At 37.4% G+C, this 27,789-nt stretch overlaps 1 protein-coding gene across 22 annotated transcripts in view; it reads left to right on the plus strand.

The window, feature by feature from the left end:
- ZMYND11 (zinc finger MYND-type containing 11) overlaps positions 1–27,789 on the plus strand; it is a 119,937-nt gene that overhangs the window by 37,396 nt on the left and 54,752 nt on the right. For 18 of the 22 annotated variants that reach the window (XM_004048971.4, XM_019035281.4, XM_019035285.4 and 15 more), the window contains exon 2: positions 8,299–8,433. In XM_004048971.4, coding sequence (XP_004049019.1) covers positions 8,318–8,433 — 116 coding nt within the window. In that variant the 5' untranslated portion in view covers positions 8,299–8,317. Of the gene's footprint in view, positions 1–8,296; positions 8,434–26,527; positions 26,544–27,789 lie in introns of those variants that run through there. The other 4 variants (XM_055353730.2, XM_063709834.1, XM_055353738.2 and 1 more) reach the window with 2 other exon arrangements.

The raw sequence follows: 27,789 nt of genomic DNA on the forward strand, positions 1-27,789 counted from the left end.
TACTTTATTGCTGTGTCCTCACATGGCAGAAGAGATGGAATGGCCAGGCAGGTCTCTGAAGCCTCTTTTATAAGGGCATTAATCCCATTCATGAGGGCAGAGCCCCCATGGCCCAATCACCTCCCAAAGTCTCCACCTCGTAATGCCGTCACCTTGGGGTTTAATTTCCCACATGAATTTTGGAGAAACGAAAACATTCAAACTGCAGTACTAGCTAATGCAATAAGATAATAAACAGAAATAAGAAGCAAATAGATTGGGAAGAAAGAAATAAAACTGTCTTTGTTGACAGATGACATGATCATTTATATAGCAAATCCAAAAGAATTAACAAAAACACTCCTGGAACTACTAAGTGATTATAGCCAAGTTGCAGGATATGAGGGTAATATACAAAAATCTATCACTTTCCTATTTATCAGCAATGAACAAGTGTAATGTGAAATTGAAAGCATTATCATTTACATTAGTACCCCCGAAATGAAATGCTTAGGTAGAAATCTAATAAATTGTGGATAAGATGTATATCAGGAAGACTGCAGAGTTCTGATGATAGAGATAAAAGATTAAATAAATGATGAGATATTCCATGTTCATGGATAGGAAAACAATATTGTCAAGATGTCCATTCTTCCCACTTTTATGTATAGATTCATGTAGTCTCAATCAGAATCCCAGCAAGTTATTTCATGGATATCAACAAACTGATTCTAAAGTTTATATGCAGAGACAAAATACCCAAAATAGTCATCATACTATTGAAGGACAAAGTCTGAGGACTGATACTACCTGACTTAAAGACTTACTGTAAACTTTAGTGACCAAGACAATGTGGCATTGGTGACAGGACAAATGGATGGAACAGAATAGAGAACCCAGAAATACTCACATAAATACAGTCAGTTCAACTTTTACCAAGGAGCAGAGGCAATACATTGGAGCAAAAAATAGCCCTTGAGGAAATGGTGCTGGAACAAATGGACATCCACTTTCAGAAAAAAAAAAAAAGAAGAATCATCTAGGCAAAGACCTTAACATCCCTCACAAAAATTAACTGAAAATGGATCAGAGACCTAAATGTAAAATACAAAACTGTAAAACTCTTAGGCAATAGCACAGGAGGAAACCTAGATTACCTTTTGTGTGGTGATAATGTTTTAGGTACAACAGCAAAGGCATGATCCACGAAGGAGAGAATTGATAAGCTGGACTTCGTTAAAATTTAATACTTTTGTTCTGTCAAAGATAATGTCAAGAAATTGTGATGACAGGCCACAGACTGGGAGAAAATACTTGCAAAAGACACATCTGATAAAGGACCATCAAGCAAAACATAAAAAGAACATCTAACATTAAATAATAAGAAAATGAAGAACATGTTCTAGAAATGGGCAGAAGGGCAAAGGTGGGAGGATCACTTGAGGCCCAGAATTGGAGACCAACCTGGGTAACATAGCGTAATCCTGCCTCTCCAAAACATTAACAAATAAAACATGAGCAGGGCATGGTGGTGCATGCCTGTAGTCCTAGCTACTCTAGAGTCTAAGGAGGATTGCTTGAGCCCAGGAATTTGAGGTTATAGTTAGCTTTGACTGCACTTCAGACTGGGTGACAGAGTGAGACCCTGTTTCAAAAATACTAAAAAAAAATTTGTTTTAAGGGCAAAAGACCTGGCTGGACACCTCACCAAAGAAATACGGATGACAAATAAACATATGAAAATACATTCAATATCATATATCATTAGGGAATTAAAAATTAAAACATCAGTGAGGTATTACCACATACTTATTAGAATGGCCCAGATCCAAAACACTGACAATACCAAATGTTGATGACGATGTGGAACAACAGAAGCGCTCAGTCATTGCTGGTGGAAGTGCAAAATGGTCCGGTCACTTGGGAAGACAGTTTGGCAGGTTGTTATACAACTGAACATTTTCTAACCATACGAACCAGCAGCTACACTCCTTGGTATTTACCCTTATGAATTGAAAACTTATGTGCACATAAAAACATGCACATGGATGTTTATAGCAGCTTTGTTTTGATTGCCAAAACTTAGAAGCAACCTTTCCTCGAGTAGGTGAATGGATGAACTGTGTTATATGCAGCCAGTGGAATGTTATTCAGTACTAAAAAGTAACAGTCTATCAAGCCATAAAAAGCTATGGAGGAAACTTAATGCATATTACTAAGTGAAGGAGGCCAACCTGAAAAGGCCACATACTGTATGATTCCAACTCTGTGACATCTTGGAAAAGGCAAAACTATGGAGACAGTAGTAAAAAGACCAGTGGTTGCCAAGGGTTAGGGAAGGAAGGGATGAATAGGTGGAGCACAGACAATTTTTAATTCAGTGGAACTATTCTGTATGGGCACTACAGTGGCACATGCTTGTCATTCATACATTGGTCAAAACCCAAGGGCACTACAGTGGCACATGCTTGTCATTCATACATTGGTCAAAACCCATGTGCACTACAGTGGCACATGCTTGTCATTCATACATTGGTCAGAACCCATGGGCACTACAGTGGCACATGCTTGTCATTCATACATTGGTCAAAACCCAAGGGCACTACGGTGGCACATGCTTGTCATTCATACGTTGGTCAGAACCCATGGGCACTACAGTGGCACATGCTTGTCATTCATACGTTGGTCAGAACCCAAGGGCACTGCAGTGGCACATGCTTGTCATTCATACATTGGTCAGAACCCAAGGGCACTACAGTGGCACATGCTTGTCATTCATACATTGGTCAAAACCCAAGGGCACTACAGTGGCACATGCTTGTCATTCATACATTGGTCAAAACCCATGTGCACTACAGTGGCACATGCTTGTCATTCATACATTGGTCAGAACCCATGGGCACTACAGTGGCACATGCTTGTCATTCATACATTGGTCAAAACCCAAGGGCACTACGGTGGCACATGCTTGTCATTCATACATTGGTCAGAACCCATGGGCACTACAGTGGCACATGCTTGTCATTCATACGTTGGTCAGAACCCAAGGGCACTGCAGTGGCACATGCTTGTCATTCATACATTGGTCAGAACCCAAGGGCACTACAGTGGCACATGCTTGTCATTCATACATTGGTCAAAACCCAAGGGCACTACAGTGGCACATGCTTGTCATTCATACGTTGGTCAAAACCCAAGGGCACTGCAGTGGCACATGCTTGTCATTCATACGTTGGTCAGAACCCATGGGCACTACAGTGGCACATGCTTGTCATTCATACATTGGTCAGAACCCATGGGCACTACAGTGGCACATGCTTGTCATTCATACGTTGGTCAAAACCCATGGGTACTACAGTGGCACATGCTTGTCATTCATACATTGGTCAAAACCCATGGCATGTACAACACCAAGAGTGAACGCTAATGTATACTGTGGACCTTGGGTCATAATGATATGTCAGTGTAGGTTTGTTGATTTTTAACAAATGTGTTGCTCTGGTGTGGGATGTTGATAATAGGGGAGGTTGTGCATGTGCATTTGTGGGGCCAGGGAGTATGTGGGAACTCTGTATTTTCCACTCAATTTTGCTGTGAACTTAAAATTGCTCTAAAAAATAAAGTTTACTAATCATAATTTTAAAAAGTAATTCTCCCCAGCACTTTGCGAGGCCTAGGTGGGCGGATCACCTGAGGTCAGGAGTTCAAGACCAGCCTGGCCAACATGGCGAAACCCCATCTCTACTAAAAATACAAAAATTACCCAGCTGTGGTGGTGCACCCCTGTAATCCTCGCTACAACGGGAGGCTGATGCAGGAGAATCACTTGAACCTGGGAGGTGGAGGTTGCAGTGAGCCGAAATCACACCATTGCACTCCAGCCTGGGTGACAAGAGCGAAACTCCGCCTCAAAAAATAAAAAACAAAAATAAAAAACTACAAAATATAATGGCGTATTTTTCTGATCTGAGTGTAGAAGGACTTCTGATCACAAAAGCAATGATAAAGGAATACATAGCTAGATTTCAGTAAAATTGTATTTAATGTTTATTAAGAGGCAAAGAGAAAAGCATTGTATGGATAAACCTAATATAAAAATTAATATATAAATGGGAAAATGGTATGAATAGACAATGAAAAATAATTTAAAAGTGCTAATACACTTTGGGGAAAAGTAATAATATTTGATGCAAATATTTGAAAACATTTTATGCAGTATACTGATAAAAAACCTGAACCTACCACCAGAAGTAAAAATCGAACCTATTTGGTGTTTTGAATTCTCATACTGTGCTCCTCCATCTCTCTTCCCTGCCCCCTCAGCTGTTCTTGTTAACTATTGTGTTTATCGTTTCCTTAAAGCAGTTTTCACAAATATGTATATATCACCAAGCAACGTCTTGTTTAATTTTGCTTACTCTTAAGTTTTTTTCTGACGTGTTTTCTCCTTTATTCTCCCTTTTGCCCTCACCCCAGTTTGTGTAGAAGTAGTGTGGATATAAAATGACACTTCTGTAGACTGAGGAGATTGCAGTACATCTGGATTTGTTGGGATAGAGAATATCAGTATCACCTAGGGGCTTATTAAAGTTACTCAGAAGTTTTTGCTACTTTTTATTTTTTTTTAACTACAGGCTTCTTGAGAATCATGGTCTACTTTTACCAAAAGGAGCCTGTAATATTCCTCAAATGTGTTGGAGCAGAACAAAGATTGAAGACTGTATTAATGATCTCTACAAAGAGTCTTCTGATCTTTCTTTTTGATGTCTCAATCTTTGATAAAACATAAATGAAGGTTCACTCTGGGCTCTTGTTATTTACATAACAGCTGAAAAAAAGTGAATTTAATAATTTTATATTGAAGGTTTAGTATGTTCAAAATTGCTCGGCACCTTGAAAAACATGAGTTATAAAAATGAATAAGACGTATCTTGTCTTAGTTGAATTAAAACAATTCTTTTGAGGAATTCTGTACAAAAGCAATACATTTGTAAGAGATGTATAAACAAATTGGTATTAGAATACAGAGGACAATTGAGTTTTATTTGGTTTGATTCCAGGAGAAAAGCCTGGTCAGGGAAAATTGCATTAAAGTAGATCCTAGAAAGGACAAGGAAATTTTTAATAATTGGTAAGAGGCAGGGGAGAACATTCCAGGGAGAGAGAACTGCATAAACAAAGAGATGGAGGTGTGAAGTTTGGGAGCATAATTGGGAACTATGAGCAGTAATGCAGTGTGCACTCAGATAAGGATGGCCTGTAAGATTTGGTTTGGCCATATCAACAAGGACCTTAAGTAATCAGCTCTCTGTACCCAGGATTCTAAGACTTTCTTTTTATTGATGAACACCCAAATTGCTGTTCTTTTCTTATATCTAGTCACATCACTAGTCATGTACTGGATGAGAGAAGGATTTTTGTCCGTTTTGCTTATTGCTATATCCCTAGAGCATAGAAGAGCACCTGGTGTGTAACACGCATATATGAATTATATGTTAAATGAGTGAATGAATTTAGATTTCATAAGAAAGGATAATTTATGGTTGCACTTTAAAGAGATCTTGCCTCCATGGGTCAAGTTGTTTTTGGTACCTTTGTAATATGCCTCAAACTTCATTGTATTTCTCTCACTTGGATTTGTCTTTCCCTGGCATTTTTTGCAATGTTCTACGTGGGCTCTTATAACTAATGATCATCCTCTTTATAGTGTACCTGTATTACAAGGTATGTTTATTTTCTGTGACTTGATTCAGGTAGTTCTCAAAATCTTTGATTTTTAACTTTACACCTGTTTTTCTGAGATGTAGCATTGCTTCATTCTTTAATCTTGATTTTAATCATTTCTAGGAATCTGTGACATCACTTTTAGGGTTTCTGCTACTTAGTCCCCACTACATTCTTCTGGTTATGTTATATAAATAGTTACATTTACTGTTTATTATGGTATTATTTTAAAATGTTAGCTTTGCTGTTAAATTTAACATTTTACATTTTACAGCTTTGCTGTATTTTTTATAGTTCTGAGTAAATTATTCATATTCTTACATATCATGAATTGTGAAAAAAAATTTACAAGTTGACTTGTTACCTATACCTATTTGTATTATTCTTCAGTGTTTGCTCTAGAAATTATAATATGCATCCTTAATTTACAATAGCCTCCCTTGAATTAATATAATACTACTTGCGTAAAATATAGGAAATTTAAAATAATATATTTCTGCTTACTCCCACTTCCCTTCCTTTGTGCTTTGGTTGTTATATATTTTATTTCTACGTGTGTTATAAGCCTAATGACATCTATCAATTATTTTTATCTTTGCTTTAAACTGCCAATTATCTTTTAAAGAAATTAAGAAAGGGAAAAATTGGCTTTTACATTTTCCTACATATTTACCATTTTGCAGAGTTCCTCATCTCTTTCTGCTGAAATTTTACCTCAGCGAGAAGTAGTGTCTCCCTTGTCTGAATTTTTATAGCACATATTGTGGACCATTTATATGTCATATATGACCTTACAGTTAGTTCCATGTATATGTCAAATTTCCTCTGCCAGTTTTAGATTTTTTTTGGCAAGGGTCGCTGTTTATACAGTTTTAACTACTTCATTGTGTCTAGCACAGTGCCTTAGATAAAGTGGACACCTGTATATATTTTTAACTATGTAAGAATGAGTGAAACTTTGTTCATTTATCTGAGTATTTATATAATCTCGCAGGATTGAGTTGTATTATTACAGTTCACCATTAGATGTCACTTTCTGACATATGTTAAATCCTTACCAATGAATTCCTTCCATTAAGGCATATCGGATTCTGAAAGTTGGTGCTCCAACACAAGTGCCCTTAAACAGAGAAATTTTTGTACATTTAAAAGTGATTACTGTCTAAAATGGAAGTGTTCCTAAGTTATAATTTTTATATTTTTGTTATGTATAAATTTATACAGAACCAACTGATTTTCCTAAGTTTTCTTTAGAACTTGAATACTGGTATTATTTTTAAGTTATTTGCTCTGTGGAGCAGCTTGGAACTATTAGAAGTAATAGTGTGAGAATATTCAGGAATACCTTTAAACATGTTCAAAATGTATTCTGATGGTGGTGTAATTCTGAAAGACATCTTATTTTAGGAGCCTGACTGACCCAGTTTTCTCAAGTTTTGTTAGCAACTATAGAGTTTATTTGTGTTTGTCTGAGAAAGGAGGGGAACTGAGTAGGCTGTGAAGAAACACAGAGGTAGAGAAAAAGGAGATTCCTGTGACTGTCTTGGCCAGTCATGGAACACAGCAAAGTGCTTCCCTCCCTCATTCTCTAAACTTAAAAGATAGGAAAGGGCAGGTCAAGGAGATTTCAGCAATCTCAGAAGGCTTAATGTTCACTGTATATTTAAGAACCTAGATTTTAAACTCAGCATGATAACATGTGTGATCTAGAGAGATGTTTCAGTGCGTCCCCAATGCTAGGATTCATGACAAATGCTTACCAGATTCCTACAAACACGTCTCTCCATGCTGAGTTAAGAGAATCCTCTCTGTGATACCACTGCTCTCCGGACATCCAGGGTTTAACCTCTTTTCTTTCCCCATCTTGCCAGGAGACAGCAGGAAAATTATTGGGAGGTGGGAGGTGTGGTGGCAGTTTTCTTCAATTCATCTGGAATACTAAAATTTGAGTAAAATAACAATGCTGTTTCCTAATAGTGTAATAAATACCCCCAAAACTTACACCTAATCCAAGAATGTTACCATTCTTCATAATTTGTGACCTTCTAGTGTTCTGTCCCTCAACCTTTCACATCTCATTCCAGGAGTAACTTTCTTATATTTAATATTCATGGTTTGATTTAAAATAATATTGTTTTCATATATCTATGTATGTATATAAAATTTGATTTTTAAGCCATGATTATAATAAACCAAAGTACCAATTAGAATATTTAAATTCCATTTTGTATTGATCAAATTACAGACAACGCGATGTCAACAAATGAAGTTTTATCTCGGAGTATTTCTGCGTTTTAGAATAAACTTAAATGCATTTTCTAAAAGTATATTGGTATGAAGTGACCACTTATCCTTCTTGGGATAACCTTTTTAAGTTTTTGGCTTTTAGAATGTCATTCTTCATGATGTAATGAAATGAATGATACTTTATATGAAGTAACTGGTGATGTGGATGGTAGAAAAAAATAGAAAGTGGGCAATACTACATACTAAGTATAATCAATAGTTGAGAGGTCCTGATAATGTTACTCACTTATACTGATAATTCATTTTGTAATCTGTTTTTTTCCCTTATGTTTTTGTTTATTACTGCAGCTAAAGAAGTAAACAGGTCATGGCACGTTTAACAAAAAGACGACAGGCGGATACAAAAGCTATCCAGCATCTTTGGGCAGCCATTGAGATTATACGGAACCAGAAGCAGATTGCCAACATTGACCGTATTACAAAGTAAGTAAATTTAAACACAAATATCTCTGTAAAATGTCGTAGAAGACTTTGGGGGAAAGGCCAAAAAAATTTTTATCTGTTATGCTAATCAACATATATTACAAAGAACTGAAGACACTTTTTGCTTTGCAGGAGTATTATTAGAAAAACAAACACAGAAACATACACAAACAACTTGTGTTTAGAAGTTTCATAGAAAAATTAGATAAGGAAAATATCACTATATACTATTTATAATAGTTTTTTAGTTAACCAAATTTTTAACTCTATTTATTGATTTATTTATTTTGAGACGGAGTCTCATTCTGTTGCCCAGGCTGGAGTGCGGTGACCCGATCTCAGCTCCTGGCAACCTCCACTTCCCGGGTTCAAGTGATTCTCCAGCCTCAGCCTCCCAAGTAGCTGGGATTACAGGCACCCGCCACCACGCCCAGCTAATTTTTTGTATTTTTAGTAGAGAGAGGGTTTCACCATGTTGGCCAGGCTGATCTCAACCTCCTGACCTCATGATTCGCCCACCTTGGCATCCCAAAGTGCTGGGATTTACAGGCGTGAGCCACTGCACCTGGCCAGAGATTCTTTTATTAAAAACACCTTTAGTGAATCACTTTTATGTAGCGAAGCTATCTAAAAACAGTCTACTGTTCATTACTAATTTTAACATAGGATAGGCATGGTATGTGTAGTAAGAAACATCTTACTACTTTATAGCCCACTAACAGAATTTTTAACAATTTCCTTCTGTATTTTAGAAATCATGTTAAATAAACATTCAGTTTTAAAGAAGAAAATTCTCCACCCCCATCCCCTAGTTTCTCATGCTATTTATATGGGTAGACAGATTCAGGATACCAAAAAAAAAAAAAAAAAATCAAAGTACCTTATGAAGCTTCTATTTACATGTTGTATGCTAATTATAAGGGAGTCTTCAATTAGGAACTTGGTTTTGTTTTGTTTCTCTGGGTATTCTTAAAGAAATAAAGCTAAATTTATCTTTTTTAAGTGTTTTAAATTTTAAAAATAGAGAAAATTTCTTGATACTTTTCACATTCTTTAGATGCTATGGGTAGAAATGGAGAATGGGAGTAATTTACAAAACTCACTTAAATAAATGCTTTTTTTGGCCTTTATTAATAAGTAATATATTGAGTTCCATGTATTTTTGTCCTTTCCCTGTATGCTGGTGAAGAAGATTACAAAGGCTACTTAACGATGGGCTCAGTGTCTCATGCCTGTAATCCCAGCACTTTAGGAGGCCAAGGCTGGTGGATCGCCTGAGCTCAGGAGTTTGAGACCAGCCTGGCCAACATGGTGAAACTCCGTCTCTGCCAAAAATAGAAAAATTAGCCTGGTGTGGTGGTGCACACCTGTGGTCCCAACCACTCAGGAGGCTGAGGTGGGAGAGTCACTTGAGCCTGGGAGGCAGAGGATGCAGGGAGCCGAGGTAAGGCCACTGCACTCCAACCTGGGTAACAGTGAGACCCCCATCTCACAACAAAACAACAAAGAAACCCAAAGGCTACTTAAGAGGGGAGAAAAAAGGAGATAGAGAAGGGGTGAGGATATATGTGGCTCCAATTCTGTACTCGCCCTTGTGGTATTTTAAAGCTGACTATGTACAACTCCTTGCTCCTATAAGATAGTAGAAGAAAAAAAAAGATAATACTATGTGAACAATAAGAATAAAATAAATAGTACATTATTTTAATTATTATGCTTTTAAATAAAGCACATAATTTGGGGTATGATAACTAAATGCAAATGATGTTGATGTAAAACATTTAAAAAAAACTCAGAGTACAAAACAGTATTTTCTTATGGTTGAGATTTTTAAAAAAACATCCTTTATATAAAAATTGCTTAGAGAAGAATGTTTAAATAAAATACTTTTCTTTGGATTCAGCTTTTTAAATTAAAATCATGTAAACATGACAACTGTTTCAGTTTTTCAGATGACCTTTGTTCATCTGTAGCATGTTTCTCTAGAAGCTTTAGGGACATTTCTCTAAGCAGCTATCAGAATCTCCCAGTGTGAATGTTGCTGTTAGATTGTGACCACCTTCTAATCTGGGAGTAAGAGAATTAACTCCCACAGTAATGGGTGGCAGATACCTGTTGGATTATTACAACACGTGTGTGTACATGTATACACATGTTAAACTGTAGTAAAAGACATGGAGATTAACAGGATTGCCTGCATCTCATTTTGCATTATGTATTATTGATAAGCATTCTTTTCTCTCCTTTCTTCATCAGCATAGCCTTAACTGATGCCAAGGCTTATTTTTCTTCATGTTGTAAGGTCCATAGTTTTACAATTAAATATGAATAAATTTATTTACCTACCAGATAGTCTTGGTTTTATTAGTCTCATCTAAAGATGAAAAAGAAAAAGAAAGAATCAGAAGTTAAGTGCTTAAGACTGGGTCCCAGTGTTTCCTCTTCCTCATCTCATCTGAGAGGTATGCCATGTTTATTTTTATTATGTGGCTCACATCAGAGCATCCTGTACTTCCTTCATAACATTAATCACATTTGTCATTGTTTCCCTGCTAGACAGCTCCAAGAAAGAACTGTCTAGAAAATTGCCTAACCCGGCCAGTGCCTTTGCTTCTTGGCTAATATTAATTTCCTTGTTTGTTAAACTTGCCTAAGGTAAGTTAGGAAGTAGCATTGCATTATGGCAGGAAGTCAGATCTTTTGCTCTAAAACCTAATACTCCTATTCTGTACTCTCAATAGGTAAATACTTTTCAAGCCTTAGATTCATTTTCAATCAAGTCGCTCTGCTTAGTCAAGTCCGAACATAAAGATAATCTTTTAAACTTTGCAGATATCTTAAGGTACTGAAGGCTGTAGTAGGGTTAGTGTCAAGAATGCATGTTAGTCATTAAGTTTCATTTCTTATTTTGACTGATGAGTGACGCCATTATAAAAAAAGCTACACGGTTTTTGTCAAGCATTAAAAGTTGTGGGCTTTGGGGTGACTGGCTCTTAGCCTGGTACACCCTAAACACTCTAGTTTACTTCTGTATAATGGTTTAGTTGTGCTTGCTTTTGTTCTTTTAATCTCTAGGTTTCTCTTCTTTTTTGTTGTTGGTTTTTTTTTTTTTTTGGAACTGATTGAAGAAACCTGGCCATTGGTTGTGATTTTTCCATAGTCCAGCTTTTGCCGATTGCATCCCTGTAGTCTAGTTTAACCTGTTGCTCAGTCCTTTTTATTTCATGGAGATTGATAGCTGCATCTGGTGGCTTGGGGGAGGGGGCAAGACTATTCCCTGGGAGTGGTGTGTTCTACCATCAGGACACACATGATGTCAGTTGTTTCTCATTTTGTGATGTACATAGCAATTGACGCTAGATCCAGGAACTCATTAAGGACTGCCAAATGATAATCATCCCATCTATCTTTCCTTTTCTAACTGGACTGCTTCTATAAGGACATAGCTTCCCATCATCTGCTATTTGGTTACCATGTGGTATGGTTCATATGGGAAAAGTAGAATAATTCATTCTCTTTATGTATTTAGCAGTTTTAAAAATAGGATCCTTTAATGGTAACCAATTAGATTTAAAAACAAATTGCCCTTTGGAATTCATGCATTTAATTACATTTCATATATTTCAGTCCATTTTTGACATACCCCTTATTGATGCTATCTTTGACCAGTTGGAGCCTGTGCAGTGCTGGCTCCTGAACTACTTTCTGCTTGTTATGAACAAGATGTTTCGGGATCCTCTTGTACATATCCTGCCCCAGGCCTGGAACCATTGATTTCTCCCAGGTGCTCTGGTTTCTTTTAGTTTTAAAATGTATTTTAAGAGCACCTCCTGGCTACTCAGTGTTGCTACTGGTGGGTCTGTCTTTCTAGGCCTTTGGACAGAGTTATGAAATGCACATACTTTTAAAAGATGAAAACACCTCCTGAGTTCATGGTGATATTTTCCATTGAACTTTGTGGCTACTGGGTTTTATTTACTTAACTCTTTTATGTAAAATCTTTATCTACTTTCTGACATGGTGAGAATCATGGTTCTCAGGGACATCATCTGTGATAAAATTTTAGAATCTCGTGTAGTCAGTTATTTTATGCAACATTAAATACACAGCTATTAGAATAAGAAAATCTTAAATATTCTGTATACCATGTATAGTTATGATTATGTTATTATTTTCTTATCTACACACAGTTTGGAGCCTCTCTTAGTATGTTGGATCTTCTTTTCCTGTGTTCTGTATTTGTGCTTTTTAATTCTTTTCATCTTTTTTCTTTTTGATTTTTAGTATTTTTCATTCACTGCAACCTCTTTTTATGTAACATTATCTGGTGTATATTCATTTTTGTGTACCCTCTAATTTAGACTTCACTTCTGAAGTGATTTTTTTTCCATTTACTTCAAATGTTTAACTCAGAATTCTGACTTTTTCTTCTGATTTATAGCTTGTTTACCTTATATCATTTTCTTCATGTCTTTTCTCATGTGTTGAGACCGTAGATTCTAGCTTCCTTCTGTTTTGTCGGCTTGTCTTTCTGGCACGTTTCTGACCATCAGGGTGTCATTCTGCTGCGTGTGCCATAGTCCTCTCTGTTGGTCATTCTTACGTGAAATCACTTTCCCCAAACTTGTGGCAGGGCAGAGTGGTTCTGAATACTCTTTCCAGATTTATGGCTCTAAAGTTCTTCTTATGCCGTGTTTATGAAGTGGTAAAAATAGAGCCTAATTTTTCCTGAGATTTCCGAGGTTTTTCTCCATCTTTTCCCCGTTTTTTTTGTGGAATCACCTTTTCTTATACTTAGGGTCTTTTCAACTGACTGCGGTAGTAGTTGTTACTTTTATTCGTAGCCTTTCTCTGTAATACCGGGCTTTGTCCTGGAAGGGAACTGTGACTGCTTAATTTGAGTGTTTGTAGGCCCCATTAAGCTCTAGCTCCTTAAGAATTTACCACAAATTCATGAATTACCATGAGTCATCTGCAAATGGGAGTGTGTAAAATCCTGACCAGTTTCAGTGCTATTATCAAGTGGGCCTACTGTGCTTTCCAGTGAGTCTTTGTTGGGTATTTTACCCTCCTATACTCTCTGTTCCATTAGTATCTGTTGTGCCTCTCTTTCTTCTGTAAGGGTCTCAATACCAATCAGGATTGTAGCTCTCAGAGATTTGTTCTCACCTGCTCAAATTTTGGGATGCATAGGAGTTCGCATGACCTAATTTTGTTGTACTGTGTATGTTGTCCAAAGGCATTTTGCTTTATTTGGTATTCTTCCAGTAACTCTATCTAGTAGGTTTGGGGAGATTTAAAAACTATGTTACCATCATAATCATCCCATCTCACAACAATCTTGTGGTTTTTCTTTAAAAAAAAAAAAAAAAAGGCGGGGTTGGGGTGGGGGCGCGGGGTGGGCACAGTGGCTTGTGCCTATAATCCCAGCACTTTGGGAGGCTGAGGTGGGTGGATTGCCTGAGGTCAGGGGTTCAAGACCAGCCTTGCCAACATAGTGAAACCCTGTCTCTACTAAAAATACAAAAAATTAGCTGGGCTTGGTGGCGGGCACCTGTGCTCCCAGCTACTGGGGAGGCTGAGGCAGGAGAGTCACTTGAATCCGGGAGGCAGAGGTTGCAGTGAGTCAGGATTGTGCAGTTGCACTCCAGCCTGGTCAACAAGAGTGAAACTCCGTCTCAAAAAAAAAAAAAAACAAAAAACAAAAAAAAAGACGGTTGCTAAAGGCACAGGATATTTTCTGAAGTTTAAAAGTGGAGCCAAAAGCAAATAATTCCTTCTGACAGAGGTAAATCAAAGGAGTGTTCTCCATGTTGTGTACTACACTGGACACATCAGAATAAATGGCAATATCATCTTCAAACACAGGATTCTTTTTTTTTTTTTTTTTTTTTTTTTTTGAGACGGAGTCTGGCTCTTTCGCCCAGGTTGGAGTGCAGTGGAGCGATCTCGGATCACTGCAAGCTCCGCCTCCCGGGTTCACGCCATTCTCCTGCCTCAGCCTCCAGAGTAGCTGGGACTACAGGCACCCACCAGGACGCCTGGCTAATTTTTTCTGTATTTTTAGTAGAGACGGGGTTTCACTGTGTTAGCCGGGATGGTCTCAATCTCCTGACCTTCTGATCTGCCCGCCTCAGCCTCCCAAAGTGCTGGGACTAGAGGCGTGAGCCACCGCGCCAGGCCAGGATTCTTAACATAGCAAGACTTGGGTTGCAGTTTAAAAAAGAAATTCCGGCTGGGCGCCATGGCTCACGCCTGTAATCCCAGCACTTAGGGAGACCGAGGCAGGCAGATCACGAGGTCAGGGGTTCAAGACTAGCCTGGCCAACATAGTGAAACCCTGTCTCTACTAAAAATACAAAAATTAGCCAGGCATGGTGGCGCACGCCTGTACTCCCAGCTACTTGGGAGGCTGAGGCAGGAGAATCGCTTGAACCTGGGAGACGGAGGTTGTGGTGAGCTGAGCTGAGATCGGGCCACTGCACTCAGACTGGGGAACAGAGCAGGACTCTCTCAAAAAAAAAAAAAAAAAAAAAAAGAAATCCCACAAGTAGAATTTGTGGCCATTTGAAGGATTTAAGTCTCAGATCCTCATAATTAATTGAATTCTTAGGGACTAATACTTCTCATCTCTGTAACAAAATAGGAGAACTTATCTGTTCTGAATGTTTGTTCCATCTAATTGTGATGGTATTTAACTTCGGAGTTCATAGCAGTAATCATTAGTTGTCACAATATCTCCCCAAGAAAGAGAGTTCCGAGTCTTTTTTTCCCCACATTCTTTTAATTTTCCTTTTTAAAAAACTGCTGATGTTGGCTAGGTGCAGTGGCTCATGCCTGAAATGCCAGCATTTTTGGAGGCTGAGATTGGGGGATCGCTTGAGAGTAGGAGTTTGAGACCAGCCTGAGCAACATATTGAGACCCTATCTCTACAAAAAATCTAAAAAAATAGCCAAGCATGGTGGTGCGTGCCTGTAGTCTCAGCTTCTTGGGAGGCTGAGGGAGGATCGCTTGAGCCCAGGAGATCAAGGCTGCAGTGAGCTGTGATTGTGCCACTGCACTCCAGCCTGGGAGACAGAGTGAGACCCTGTCTCAAAACAAAAACAAAACGAAACAAAAAAAAACCTGCAAGTCTTGTATCCAAGAAGGTAGTAGGGAAGGTACTGTAAGTTAGATAATCACTGCTAAGATGTTTTGAATATTTCAGATATTTAAAAACCATACCCAAGATAAACTTCTTTAACAAGCTCCAACATTTTGGCATGGAAAATATTAAAAGGGTCAGTCTGAAATCAAAATATGTATATGTGGTTAAGTCTGATTTTTGATTAACGATGAAACTGTCCCTCTGATTTAAAGCTATATTTATAAATTTGATTTAATGATAATATGAAATTCTATAGATGACCTCATTTGGGAGCTAAATAAGCACAAATAAATTTTGGCCTATCAGCGAAAACATTTTACATTTTTAGAAACTGGAGAATATTTTGTGATGTTTAATCATTATAAAATGGAAACAAATTAGTCATTTTATCATGAAGAAGAAAATGCCGTAGTAAGTTGAGGGTTATGTGTGAAGATAAGCACAGGCAATAGCAGCTTCTCTTTTCAGTTTAAATGTCTGTAAATGCTAAATTATAGCTAGCACATATGAATTAATCAGTTTTGTGTAATTTGAATAGGTATAATAAACTTTTGAAAGTTATTTAACAGTAATATTAAATATTTATAAAATATTTTTATGCTTAAGATGTTAGCCCTCGTTTTACACATTATAAATCAAGAAGTAAAGGATGAAGAATCATGTAACAACAAAATCAGTAACAAGTGAAATTTAATCTTTGAATCACTGACTTTCCCAGTATGAGGCCATGTGCTGTGGTTCACACCTGTAATCCCGGCACTTTCGGAGGCTGAGGCAGGTGGATCCCTTGAGCTCAGGAGCTTCAAAACCAGCCTGGGCAACATAATGAGACCCCATCTCTACAAAAAAAAACCACAAAATTAGCCGGGTGTGGTGGTGTATGCCTGTAGTCCCAGCTACTCCGGAGGCTGAGGAGGGAGGATGGCTTGAGCCTGGAAGGTTGAGTTACAGTGAGCCATGATTGTGCCACTGTGCTCCGGCCTGGGCAACAGAGTGAGACCCTGTCTCAAAAAAAAAAAAAAAATTCCCAGTATGATTCATAACTCATTGTCATGTTATTTCTCTAGATGCCGTGTCTATTTTAGTATCCATTAAAAACAAGTTACATATATCACTTCCTTTTCTTCTTTAATCCAAACAAATTAGTCACATCTGATTTGGACTATTATGACTTGGCTTTAGAGGTTTATAATTATTTTAAGTAATGGTTATAAGATAGTTTAAAGACATACTGTTGAAATAAGTACAGATTTTATACTAGTCTCTACTGGCATTGTTGGCTAGAGTGTGTGATTGAGGGAGGTTAGCTTGTTAATTATGGACTACTAGAAAAAGCAATTGAAGTATTTGACCTATATGTTTCCTTCCTGTCTTGGGCAACTTTAATTTTGTGTTTCTAGTGGTGATTACACTGTGAGTAGTATGATTACACTAGCATTGGATTGGTAGACTAGTCCCATTCAAGTGAATGTTTCAGATTAGGGCATCAATTAATTACTTGTATTGCTTACTTTAGGGTCAAACCCCAGTTAGAAAATGTGACCTCTGACCTCTTGTGACATGTTTGGCATTGAAATTTCTGAGTTCTCCTGGAGTTCTTCCTGTCGCTACAGATATACATAAACCCAAACTGTAAGTCCTCATCATGTGTAGGTTGCGTTTGAAGTTTCAACTAGGTACAAATTATTTCTTTAACTTTTTGAAAACACTTTCCAGGAACTGTTTGTTTATGTAAGTTAAATTTTGCTATGTCTCACTGTCAGTTTCTCTTCCTTCACTGGAATTATTGGAGAGGAAGAGAATAGCCATTGCCTAAGTTACTTCTTTGGAAATAAGTTCATTAAAAAACGACTGATTAGTATTATACTGTTTATGTAATCCCAAGGATTCTCCACAGAATTGCTCGTTGTATTCTCATTTCCATCTATATTGATTTAGTGTTTCTTACATATCTTATTATGAAACCAGATTGGCAGGTATACTGTTGTTATTGTATACAATAATGGCCTTACAGAAGAAGTAACTGATTCTGAATAAGTAGAGTCCACAGTGAGTTTTTTCCAGCATGCCAAATTCTTAGGACATTCACCTTGCCTTGGGTTGTTGTCTAGCTGTTTTCATGTATTTCACATTTCTTTGCATGTCTATGAAGGAAACATACAAGGCACATAAAATAATAAGGTGGTAGTACCAAATAACAGGAGAGGGTCAGTACCACAGATTGGAGTCTATCAGTTTACAACACTATAGACCTTATTCGAGGGGACAGTGACTGTGAGAATGCTTGGGATGCCTTGTGAAGGGTACAGAAATAGTCAGGCCTTGATATTTTGATGGGATTCGACAAGGCAGAGAGGCGAGTCAAAGCATAGACTGTCTGGATCAAGCAGAGGGACTGTAGGGCTTAAGGGAAAGTGGATAAAAAGGCAGAAAGAGTTAGAACAGCAGGGTCTTTAATGCTAGCATTGAAATTTTTATCCTGTAGCGAGAGGGGAATAGCAAATATTTTTTGAATGTAGAAATGGTAAAAGTAAAACACAGTCATTTTTTTCCACCGCAGCTGGATTGACTCGAGTCTATCTGCTCTTCTCTGTTCTGGCCTGGGTTTTCATCCTTATGACTTTCTTGCCTGTTTTTCCAGCCCCTAGCTTTGCTAGTCTCTGTTTCTTCCCATCGTTGGTGTTAGAGATGCTTTTCAACAACATCATCAGATTGGTCCACTGTTGCAAATGTTTTCCTGCTGCCCGTGAAGTCCACATTCCCATGCATAGGTGTTGCTGTCTCGGCCTGCCTCTTCTGCACACCCTCCTGCAACTCCCCACTCTCCTTACGCTCTGGCTGGGCTCTCGCAGGCCCTCAGATCTGCGTTTCCCATGCTCTGCCTGGGATGCCCTTCCCAGACTCCTCCTTCAGGTGTTGGTGTTATCTCCTGACACCTTTAAGTCAACCTAATTCTGTCAGTTATTTTTCTAAATTTTAGGTCTGGTTGTGCTCTTAAAATTCTCTTTTGATTTCCTCATTATTGATAAAGTCCAAATACCTGAGCAAGGCATTTGTACAAAGCTCTTTACAGTGAGACCCTGACATTTCTTCTTTTCATACCCAGCGTCTCCCTCCTCAGTGTTCCACCTGATGAGACTATTCTCAATTGCCTGAGCACTTTATGGATTCTTCATTTTGTATTTTTCCTTCATCAGTGGACAAAATCATACCCATTCTTTTAGGATCCAACTCAAATCTCCTTTGAGATTTTTGAGACATTCCTTATTCAAGCCCATTTTCCTTTCTCTTTGTTCCCTTAGTAATATATATATAGATATATAATTTGATTTCATTATTTATTAGTCTCAGGATCTTTGAAGAGCATTCTGCTTCCTTTTGATGGTGAGCACCTTGAGGGTAGGGTATATATATTTTCTATCTTTGTATCTTAGTGTGAGGCATAGTAATTGGAACTTTAATAATAATATTCAGCTGTGTAAACTGTAGAAGTGCTTTGAAGGAGGGTTATAATAATTGATAACATTGAATAGTCATTATTTTGTGAAAAGCACTGTGCTTTATATAATTATTTAATTTTCACAACAACTGTGTGTGTTATGTTGTCATGAGTCCCATTTTGTTGATAAAGCTTAGGAAGGTAAAACGGATGGCCCAAAGTTGGTGGCAGAACTAAAATTTTAATATAGGTCTATCTGATATTGGAGTCCAAGCTCTTAACCATTAAATGTTTCCTTCCAGTATTTTAATGGATTTGTATCTTTGCAAACTTTGAAGTTTTCAAAACATGATCATCTGCGTAGAACTAACACATTATCTCATTTCATCCTCACAACAACTGTGAAGTTTAAATTAGCCCCACCTTATAGGTAGGGAATGTGAGGTTATCAGGGTAAATTATTTATCCCAGGTTACGTGTTAGAATTAGGAAGAACCAAGCGCTTTGGGATGTATATTCTGAAAAGTTAAAATGGCGGCATTGATGAAGGAGCCATAACAATGCTGTTTTAGGTTTTGAAGTGTATTGCTCTTTGTTCCATGCAATTTTGAAATATTTGTTTGCCATGAAATATTTTGTTTTATTTCTAAAAGTAACATAAACATATTACAAGATACTTGGAAAATAGAAAACAGAAAAATAACGCTCCGTAATTTCTCTACCCGAATTCAAATCAGATACTCATTTTGATTTTTTTCCCATTCATTTTCCTGCATGTGGTTATTGTCTCAGCATCATTCAACCTTTTTCCATGTCATTGCTTGGCCACCGTAAGTTATTATTTGTAGTGGTTGCACAATGCACAGTGTTTCATCTGGCGAGACTGCACTGTAATATGAGCTGGGCAGGAGGAGAAACAAGATGAATGAATATTTGTTATATGACTTACGTTATCTTATTTACCCTCAAAACAACAGCATGGGGTTGACTTTACTAATTTTACTTCACAGATATGCAAATCGAGATGCAGTGAGGGTAAGTGACTTGTCCAAAGTTATGCAGCTAGTCAGTTGCAGAACGGATCTGTGTGACTTTGCAGGTCATGCTTTTCCGCTCTGCTTTCACGGTGCCTGTACGTGTCATCTGTTAAGTTCTCATAACAGCACTACATATTCCAGTTATACAAATGAAGAATGAGGCGAGAGCTTAGAGGGGGTGAAGTGTGCTAAGTAGCAGTAACTACTTATTTAAGTATTAAGTGTGAGGCACTGGACTACATTTTGCATCCGTGATATCATTTGGCTCCTCCTGCAGCCCTGTAGTATTGCCTGCCTTCTGACCATCATGCTGCCAGTGTTACAGTCTAGAATAACTTGAATGTTTTCAAGTTTTTCATTGTGCTCCATATCTCTTTGTACTTTTTCCCCGTTTTGAATTATTTCCTTGCTATGGACACTCAAGATGTCTTCAGTTTCCTTCCACCATAAATTACTATGACTTGCCCGACTTTCCAGTACCACAGATGATACTACAAGGAATTTGTTGGTCTGTCTGTCCAGAAACAGAAATTCCTGCCTGATTTCAGGGTATGCACACAGGTGCCTAATCTGACTGAGCTCTCAAGAAGGGCCACCTCCGTCTTCGTGCTGGGTAGTGCTGTGCACAAGGGGTTTTATTTTCCTGCGTATCTGCATTTGCTTAGTGCTGTTCAGTTGCCCACATTTTGTCACTTGGATGTTTGAACTTGCATTTCTTTATCTGTTAATGAGTTTAGGCAGCTCTTGGTGTTCTTATAAGGTTTTGGGTTTCCTCTTCTGTGAGTCCCTGTTACTCTCTGCTTGTTTTCCACTGGGATATTGTTACCTTTTTCTGTTGATTTACAGGTGGTGCTCTTTATTCTAACCATTAATTCCCTTATAGGTTTTATGCTTTGTAAACTTCTTTTCTCCTTCTGTCATCTGTTTATTTAACTTTTTCCATAGTTTTATTTCTTGAACAGAAATTTTAAGTTTTGAAATGATCGTATTCAATGTCTTCTGCCTAATGTCTTATGCTTTTGAAATTTTATTTTAAGAAGTCTTTCTCCTTAAGGAGGCCACAGAATATTCCCTACATTTTCTTTTACTAATTGTATAGTTTTATCATTATCAGATAGGTCTGCAATCCATCTGTAGTTCCCTTTTTATGTGGTAGGTAAGGATCTACTTTACCTTATTATCTTATGTTTCACTCCATAGTAAGTCTGCCTTTTGCTTTGGGATTTAAACTTGAAAATCAAAAACTCTTTTGGGAGATATTTTAGGGGCCCTTACAGCATTCCATATAGTTAAATTATTTATTAGCAGTACCATTACTTGTGTGCCCTCTGCCCCTGCAACCTCTGTATGGAGTAAGGATCTCTTTTGGATATGGGGTATCCCAAACACCTAGAACTAGTGACTGGCATGTGACATTCACTCAACAGTCTTCAACGATATTTGTTGAGTGCTAGGTGAATGTAGGCTTTTTTCCTGCAGCTAGTTAGTCATTCTAACAAAAAGCTTGAAATCGTTAATAAAACCAGACTAATAGCTCTGCTGTTAACCAGCTGTGTTTCCTTGAGGAAGTCATTTTCTTTCCTTCCTCTGTAAACTAATGCCCTGTGCAACCACCATCTCAATTAAGATTACAGGAAGTTTTTAATCACCCCAAAAGTTCTTTGTACTCCTTTGTACTGCCTTCTGCTCCCTTCCATCATTGATTTGTCTACGGTCACTGTGATTAGCTTTGCCTGTTTTAGAATTTTATTTGAATGGAAACATGTTATTTTCCATGATAATCTTTTCTTGGTTAGCATGTTTTGTGATTCAGTTGCTGTGTATATTGGTAGTTCATTTGTTTTCATTGCTGAGTAGTATTTCATTGTGTGGATATACCACAAATTAAAAAATTCATTAATCTACCGGAGGGATATTTGGGGTGGTTTTTTTTTAGGGGGGAGATAGGGTCTCACCCTGTTAACCAGGATGGAGTGCAGTAGTACAATCTCAGCTCACTACAGCCTCAACCTCCTGGGCTCAAGCAGTCCTCCCAATTCAGCCTCTCGAGTAGCTGGGACTAGAAATGGATGCCACCACGCCTGGCTAATTTTTGAATTTTTTTTTTTGTAGAGTCGGGGTTTCTTCATGTTGCCCAGGCTGGTCTCGAACTCCAGGGCTCAGGCGATCTACCCACCTCAGCCTCCCAAAGTGCCGGGACCCAGGCTGGTCTCGAACTCCTGGGCTCAGGCAGACTACCCACCTCAGCCTCCCAAAGTGCTGGGACTACAGGTGTGAGCCACCACGCCTGGCTAGTGTTTTCCATCAGGAGGCAGTTATGGCAAAACTACAATATCCTTTCATGTACAGGTGTAGGCATACGTTTTGAGAACTACCTAGGAGTGGAATTGCTAGGCTATGTGATAAGTGTATGTTTAACTTTATTAGAAATGGCAAAACTATTATCCAAAGTGACTGTTTTACATTTCCAGCTGCAATCTATGAGAGTTCCAAATTTTCCACTTTCTCTCCAACACCTGGTATTGTCAGTTTTTAAAAGTTCGAGTCATTCCACTCGATTTATACTAGCATCTCATGGTGGTTGAAATTTGCATTTCCCTGATACAAGCATATTTTAATGTGCTTATTGACCAGTTATAACTTCTTTCACAAAGTATTCAAATCCTTTGCCCATTTTTTTATGGAGTTAGTTTATTTCAGTATTACTGAAGTGTTATAGAGCTCTCTATATATTCCAGATACAAGGTCGCTCACAGACCTGCATGTCTAGAGTTCTGGAGGGATGTAATGGAGGAAATGAGGAAAAATCAACATTTATAGAGATACTGGCTAAAAACTTTCTGAAATTATTGAAAGGTACTAATACTCATTCCAGGAAGCCCATTGCAGACCCAATTTAACATGATATCCACATTTAGCTGTATTGTTTAAAAACTGCAGTATTTACTAAGGGGAAAGAGAAGATCTTAAGTGTAGCCAATAGATTTTTTATGAGACATCGTGTATACAGATGTGGTAGTTAGACTCACAAACTGACTTCTGAATTGCTATACTGGAATACTGCAAAAGTGAAATAATAGCTTCAATGTGTGTTAAGAGACAGTAACTCTCAGCCTAGATTTATTTACCTTTCAAGGAGGAGGGAGATTCAAATAAAGACTTTTGTAGACAAATACAATCTGAGAGAAAAGAAGTTCTCAGTGGCTAACATCAGGCAGAAAAAAAGGATCTCAAGTGAAAGTTCTGAAATACAAGAACGAATAATGAGCAAAGACTTGATAAATATGTGTTTAAAATTAAAACATTAACTGTAAAAAATAAAAATAATGTTCAAGTTGTGAAAAAAATTAGGCTGGTGCCACCATAATAGTGATCATTGACAGTAGAATGGGTAGTCATATATTTCTATAACAGACTATTATACTACAGTAAAAATAAACTATAGCCTCACACATCAATATGGGTTAATTTCAGATACATAATATTAAGAAAGTAATCAAATTATAAAAGAATACATGCAGTATGATTCCATTTCTGTAAACTTCAAAAACAGACAACACTGCACAGCATGTTTTTAAGGGATAGGCATACATAGGGGCCAACAGCATGAAGACACAGAAGGGGAAATGGTGAACACAAAATTAAGGACAGTGGTAACCAGCTGTGGGGGTGAGTGCCACCAGGATGGGCACATTCTAGGGGCTTTTGTCAGAGTTGGCTTCTGCTTTCTTTCCTAACATAGGAGGTGATTTAACTGGTGTTTGTCTTGTTCTTCACACTACACATATTTTAAAATAATTTCTTATATGTGTAATTTCTAAATTGAAAAATTTAAACCAAGAAGAAGTAAATGGGAGGCATGGAAGTTTGTTGGGGAAAATAGATGATACAGAAGGGTAAGGAAGGCGGGGCATATAACTCAGAAGGATTAATTGTTCTGCATTGTCTAATCACTGTTGTACTGTTCCCTGATAAAGTATATCTCAATCACATTCAGGTCTATTGATGACCCATTCCACTGTTTTAGGTAATTCATTTCATTCAGCAGTAATTATCATAATTTAAGTCAGCTGTTTCTTTTTGGCTATTTCTCTTTTCTTCTACTGAAGACTTTTCTGTGCCAGATTATCAAAATGCAAAGAATATCCTAATCACATGGAAGTTACATTATTGACATGCTGTTCGCTTCTAAACATTTCTGGTAATACTACAGAAAATTTTTTCTGCTAAGTATTGTTGTAAGTAGAATTCTATTCAGTGTTACCAAGAGGAATTTTATATAGAAGTGAAAGAGAAGATCTAGTTATTTGGCTTTTAATTCTTTTTCTCCAACAAACTGGATAAAGCATATAATTTTATTATGACCATTTTTTATAATCGAGTTAAAAATGAAAATGGAAGTTTTTAAGATGTATATAATTTGAAAAGACATGATATTATAATTTTTAACTACACAACTTATTTTGAAGGAAAATCCATTCAACAAAATTAGTAGGTTATACATCATAAAATTTGATAATCGTTGAAATTTTGTCTTAGAGTTGTGTTAATATAGATTGTGTACTAATATACTAAGAAGCATTGTACAAATAAAGTTAGATTTAGTTTGGGGCTAGTAAATGAATATTAAAAAGGAAAGTATAACATATTTTAAATACTGGAATTCAATTTTAATATAAAAATTTGAAACATCCTGTTTCATTGTAAGACATTGATTAATTCATGTTTTCAACTGGCAAACAGAGAAAAAGGAGGGAAGAGAATGTCTGAAACTGGGGTAAGAGTAAAACGGGAACTATTAATAGTTCTGCCAGTGCAACATGTAAATGCAACAGTCCAGGAAGCACAGTCCCCCTTTCATCATGAAGAAAGAATGGAAGGTGGAGTGCTTTTAGTTCATGTGTGTGCCGATGTGCGCATTGTATTCGCGTATGTGTATCAATACATACGCATGGAAGGTGGAGTGCTTTTAGTTCACGTGTGTGCCCACGTGCGCATTGTATTCATGTATGTGTATCGATACATACGCATGGAAGGTGGAGTGCTTTTAGTTCACGTGTGTGCCGATGTGCGCATTGTATTCATGTATGTGTATCAATACATACGCATGGAAGGTGGAGTGCTTTTAGTTCACGTGTGTGCCCACGTGCGCATTGTATTCATGTATGTGTATCAGTACATACGCATGGAAGGTGGAGTGCTTTTAGTTCACGTGTGTGCCCACGTGCGCATTGTATTCATGTATGTGTATCAATACATACGCATGGAAGGTGGAGTGCTTTTAGTTCACGTGTGTGCCGATCTGCGCATTGTATTCATGTATGTGTATCAATACATACGCATGGAAGGTGGAGTGCTTTTAGTTCACGTGTGTGCCCACGTGCGCATTGTATTCATGTATGTGTATCAATACATACGCATGGAAGGTGGAGTGCTTTTAGTTCACGTGTGTGCCCACGCGTGCATTGTATTCATGTATGTGTATCAATACATAGGCATGGAAGGTGGCGTGCTTTTAGTTCACGTGTATGCCCACGTGCGCATTGTATTCATGTATGTGTATCAATACATACGCATGGAAGGTGGCGTGCTTTTAGTTCACGTGTGTGCCCACGTGCGCATTGTGTTCATGTATATCAATTCATACGCATGGAAGGTGGAGTGCTTTTAGTTCACGTGTGTGCCCACGTGCGCATTGTGTTCATGTATGTGTATCAATACATACGCATGGAAGGTGGCGTGCTTTTAGTTCATGTGTGTGCCCACGTGCGCATTGTATTCATGTATGTGTATCAATACATACGCATGGCATATTTCATTGGAACTTCTCTTTTGTTTCAAAAATATTTTGGGGACAATTAGAAAAAAGATACAGAATAGAAGAAGGTTATATATATCAGAAGGGGATGAGCAGGATGAGGAAAAGGAAAGCGAAGTTTAGTATATGAAATAGAGCCACAAGTAAGGCTAATATAAGAAAGACTTCTATACCTCTATAAAGTCCAACAGCCTGCTGAGGATGTGTTGCAGATTTGCCTTTCCATTTTCTAGTAGCTAATGCAAAGGAGAAGCCTCAACGTTTTAGTAATGTCCATAAAGCAAATCAGTTGCCTAGGTAAAGCGTAGCTACTTCTAATAGTACTAAAACCAGAAAGAAATCTTTAGGGTTTTCGGAAAGTTAACCATTTTCTAAGTTGCAAAACTTGTGTCAGGTGGCAGAGTGTAGTCCTATGTCTTGAGAAGTCATGGTTGAGATTTCAGAGGCAATTTTAATTGAAATGTTATTGTTATATAATAAACAATATGCCAAAACAGTACTCTGCTGTTACTTTTACTTTTTTCCAACTACAAAGGAAAGTGACTATCAAACTTACAATATATTTCAATTTCAGATGTGAAACAACTACATTATTCTTGAACCTATGGTGATTTTTCATCATTACACAGATATGTCATTTTCATTAGTTGTATCATTGTTATAAACTGGTAAGTAAGTTTTTAAAAAGTTGGTAAAATTTGGGGATAGATCTAATTTAATAATGTAAAAAGATTCAAGCAAGCTGTAAAATATATAATTTATAATGGCCAAAATTGAGATTTTAAATTAAAAATATTTCCTTTTTATAAAATGGAACCAAAGTTAATAAAATAAGTAGTTATATATGTCACAGTAAAAATGTTATTTTCCCCCAAATGAAAACTTTGCCTGTTATTTGAAGGGGTATCTAGGTCTCTACCTAGCTTTAAAATTACTAAATGTTTTACTTTACCAGTTTAAATATGGTCACTGCATAAATAATAGAGATCAAAATCTAAAGTAATTATTTACAGTGTAACATTTGGGGTAATCATAATGGAGAACATTTTTGAAGAAAAAGTATAATACCTTTACTGTTAACAAAAATATAATTGAAAGGAAGGGATTTTTTGGTTAATCTCCATAAAATCTTTACAGTGTATCTATATTCAGCAAACACTGTAAATTATTTTTAATTCAGAAATAAGGGAAATTAAGACTCAACAGTTTTGATTAAATAGAAATTATGAAAAGGGTTCATATTTTAGTGTTATGAAAACTAAAATATTTCACCTCTCATTGGCATTTTTCCTAGAGTCACTGGAGGTCCATGAGAAGTATTTCTCTGCTTGATATTTAGACAGTGGGACAGAACTGAAAAGAAGGATTATTACACTGTAGCCTAGGACTTTACATACAAATAGGTACTTGCATATTGCATGTTCTTTCAACTCCCATGTGAGTGTTTTTATTAATTGTGTGCCATATAGCTATTTGAAATATAGATTAGAGAGATGCAGGCGCTAGGATGATGATGTCTGGTGGACCACCAATTTCAAATCACCTTAATCGAATCAGGAATTGACATGATTGAAGCCGGGCTTTTAGTGTGTATGCAGACCAAGCTCTTTCTAGGTTAGCTTTAAGCAGAGTCTTTCAGGATCACAACCTAGTCCGTGGGTTCTTGCCAAGGCTCCCTTTCTTGGTGCGCCTGAATTACAGTTTTTGTCTCCCTGTCCCCATGAGATTGTCAAAAGCTCTGCCTAGCTTCTGAGCCTCTCACTTGCCTTTTCCAGAATTGGCAGATGCTGCTAAATGAATTATTTTTTAGTATTTTCTTTGGTTTTTCTAGTTTTCAATGGAAGGATTGATCTGAACAACCCAATAAATTATTATTGGTAGCAGAACTCTCTCTCCCTCCCTTCCCCCCTCCCT

This window comes from Gorilla gorilla, chromosome 8 (genome assembly GCF_029281585.2).
Source record: "Gorilla gorilla gorilla isolate KB3781 chromosome 8, NHGRI_mGorGor1-v2.1_pri, whole genome shotgun sequence".
NCBI classification, from domain to species: Eukaryota; Metazoa; Chordata; class Mammalia; order Primates; family Hominidae; genus Gorilla; species Gorilla gorilla.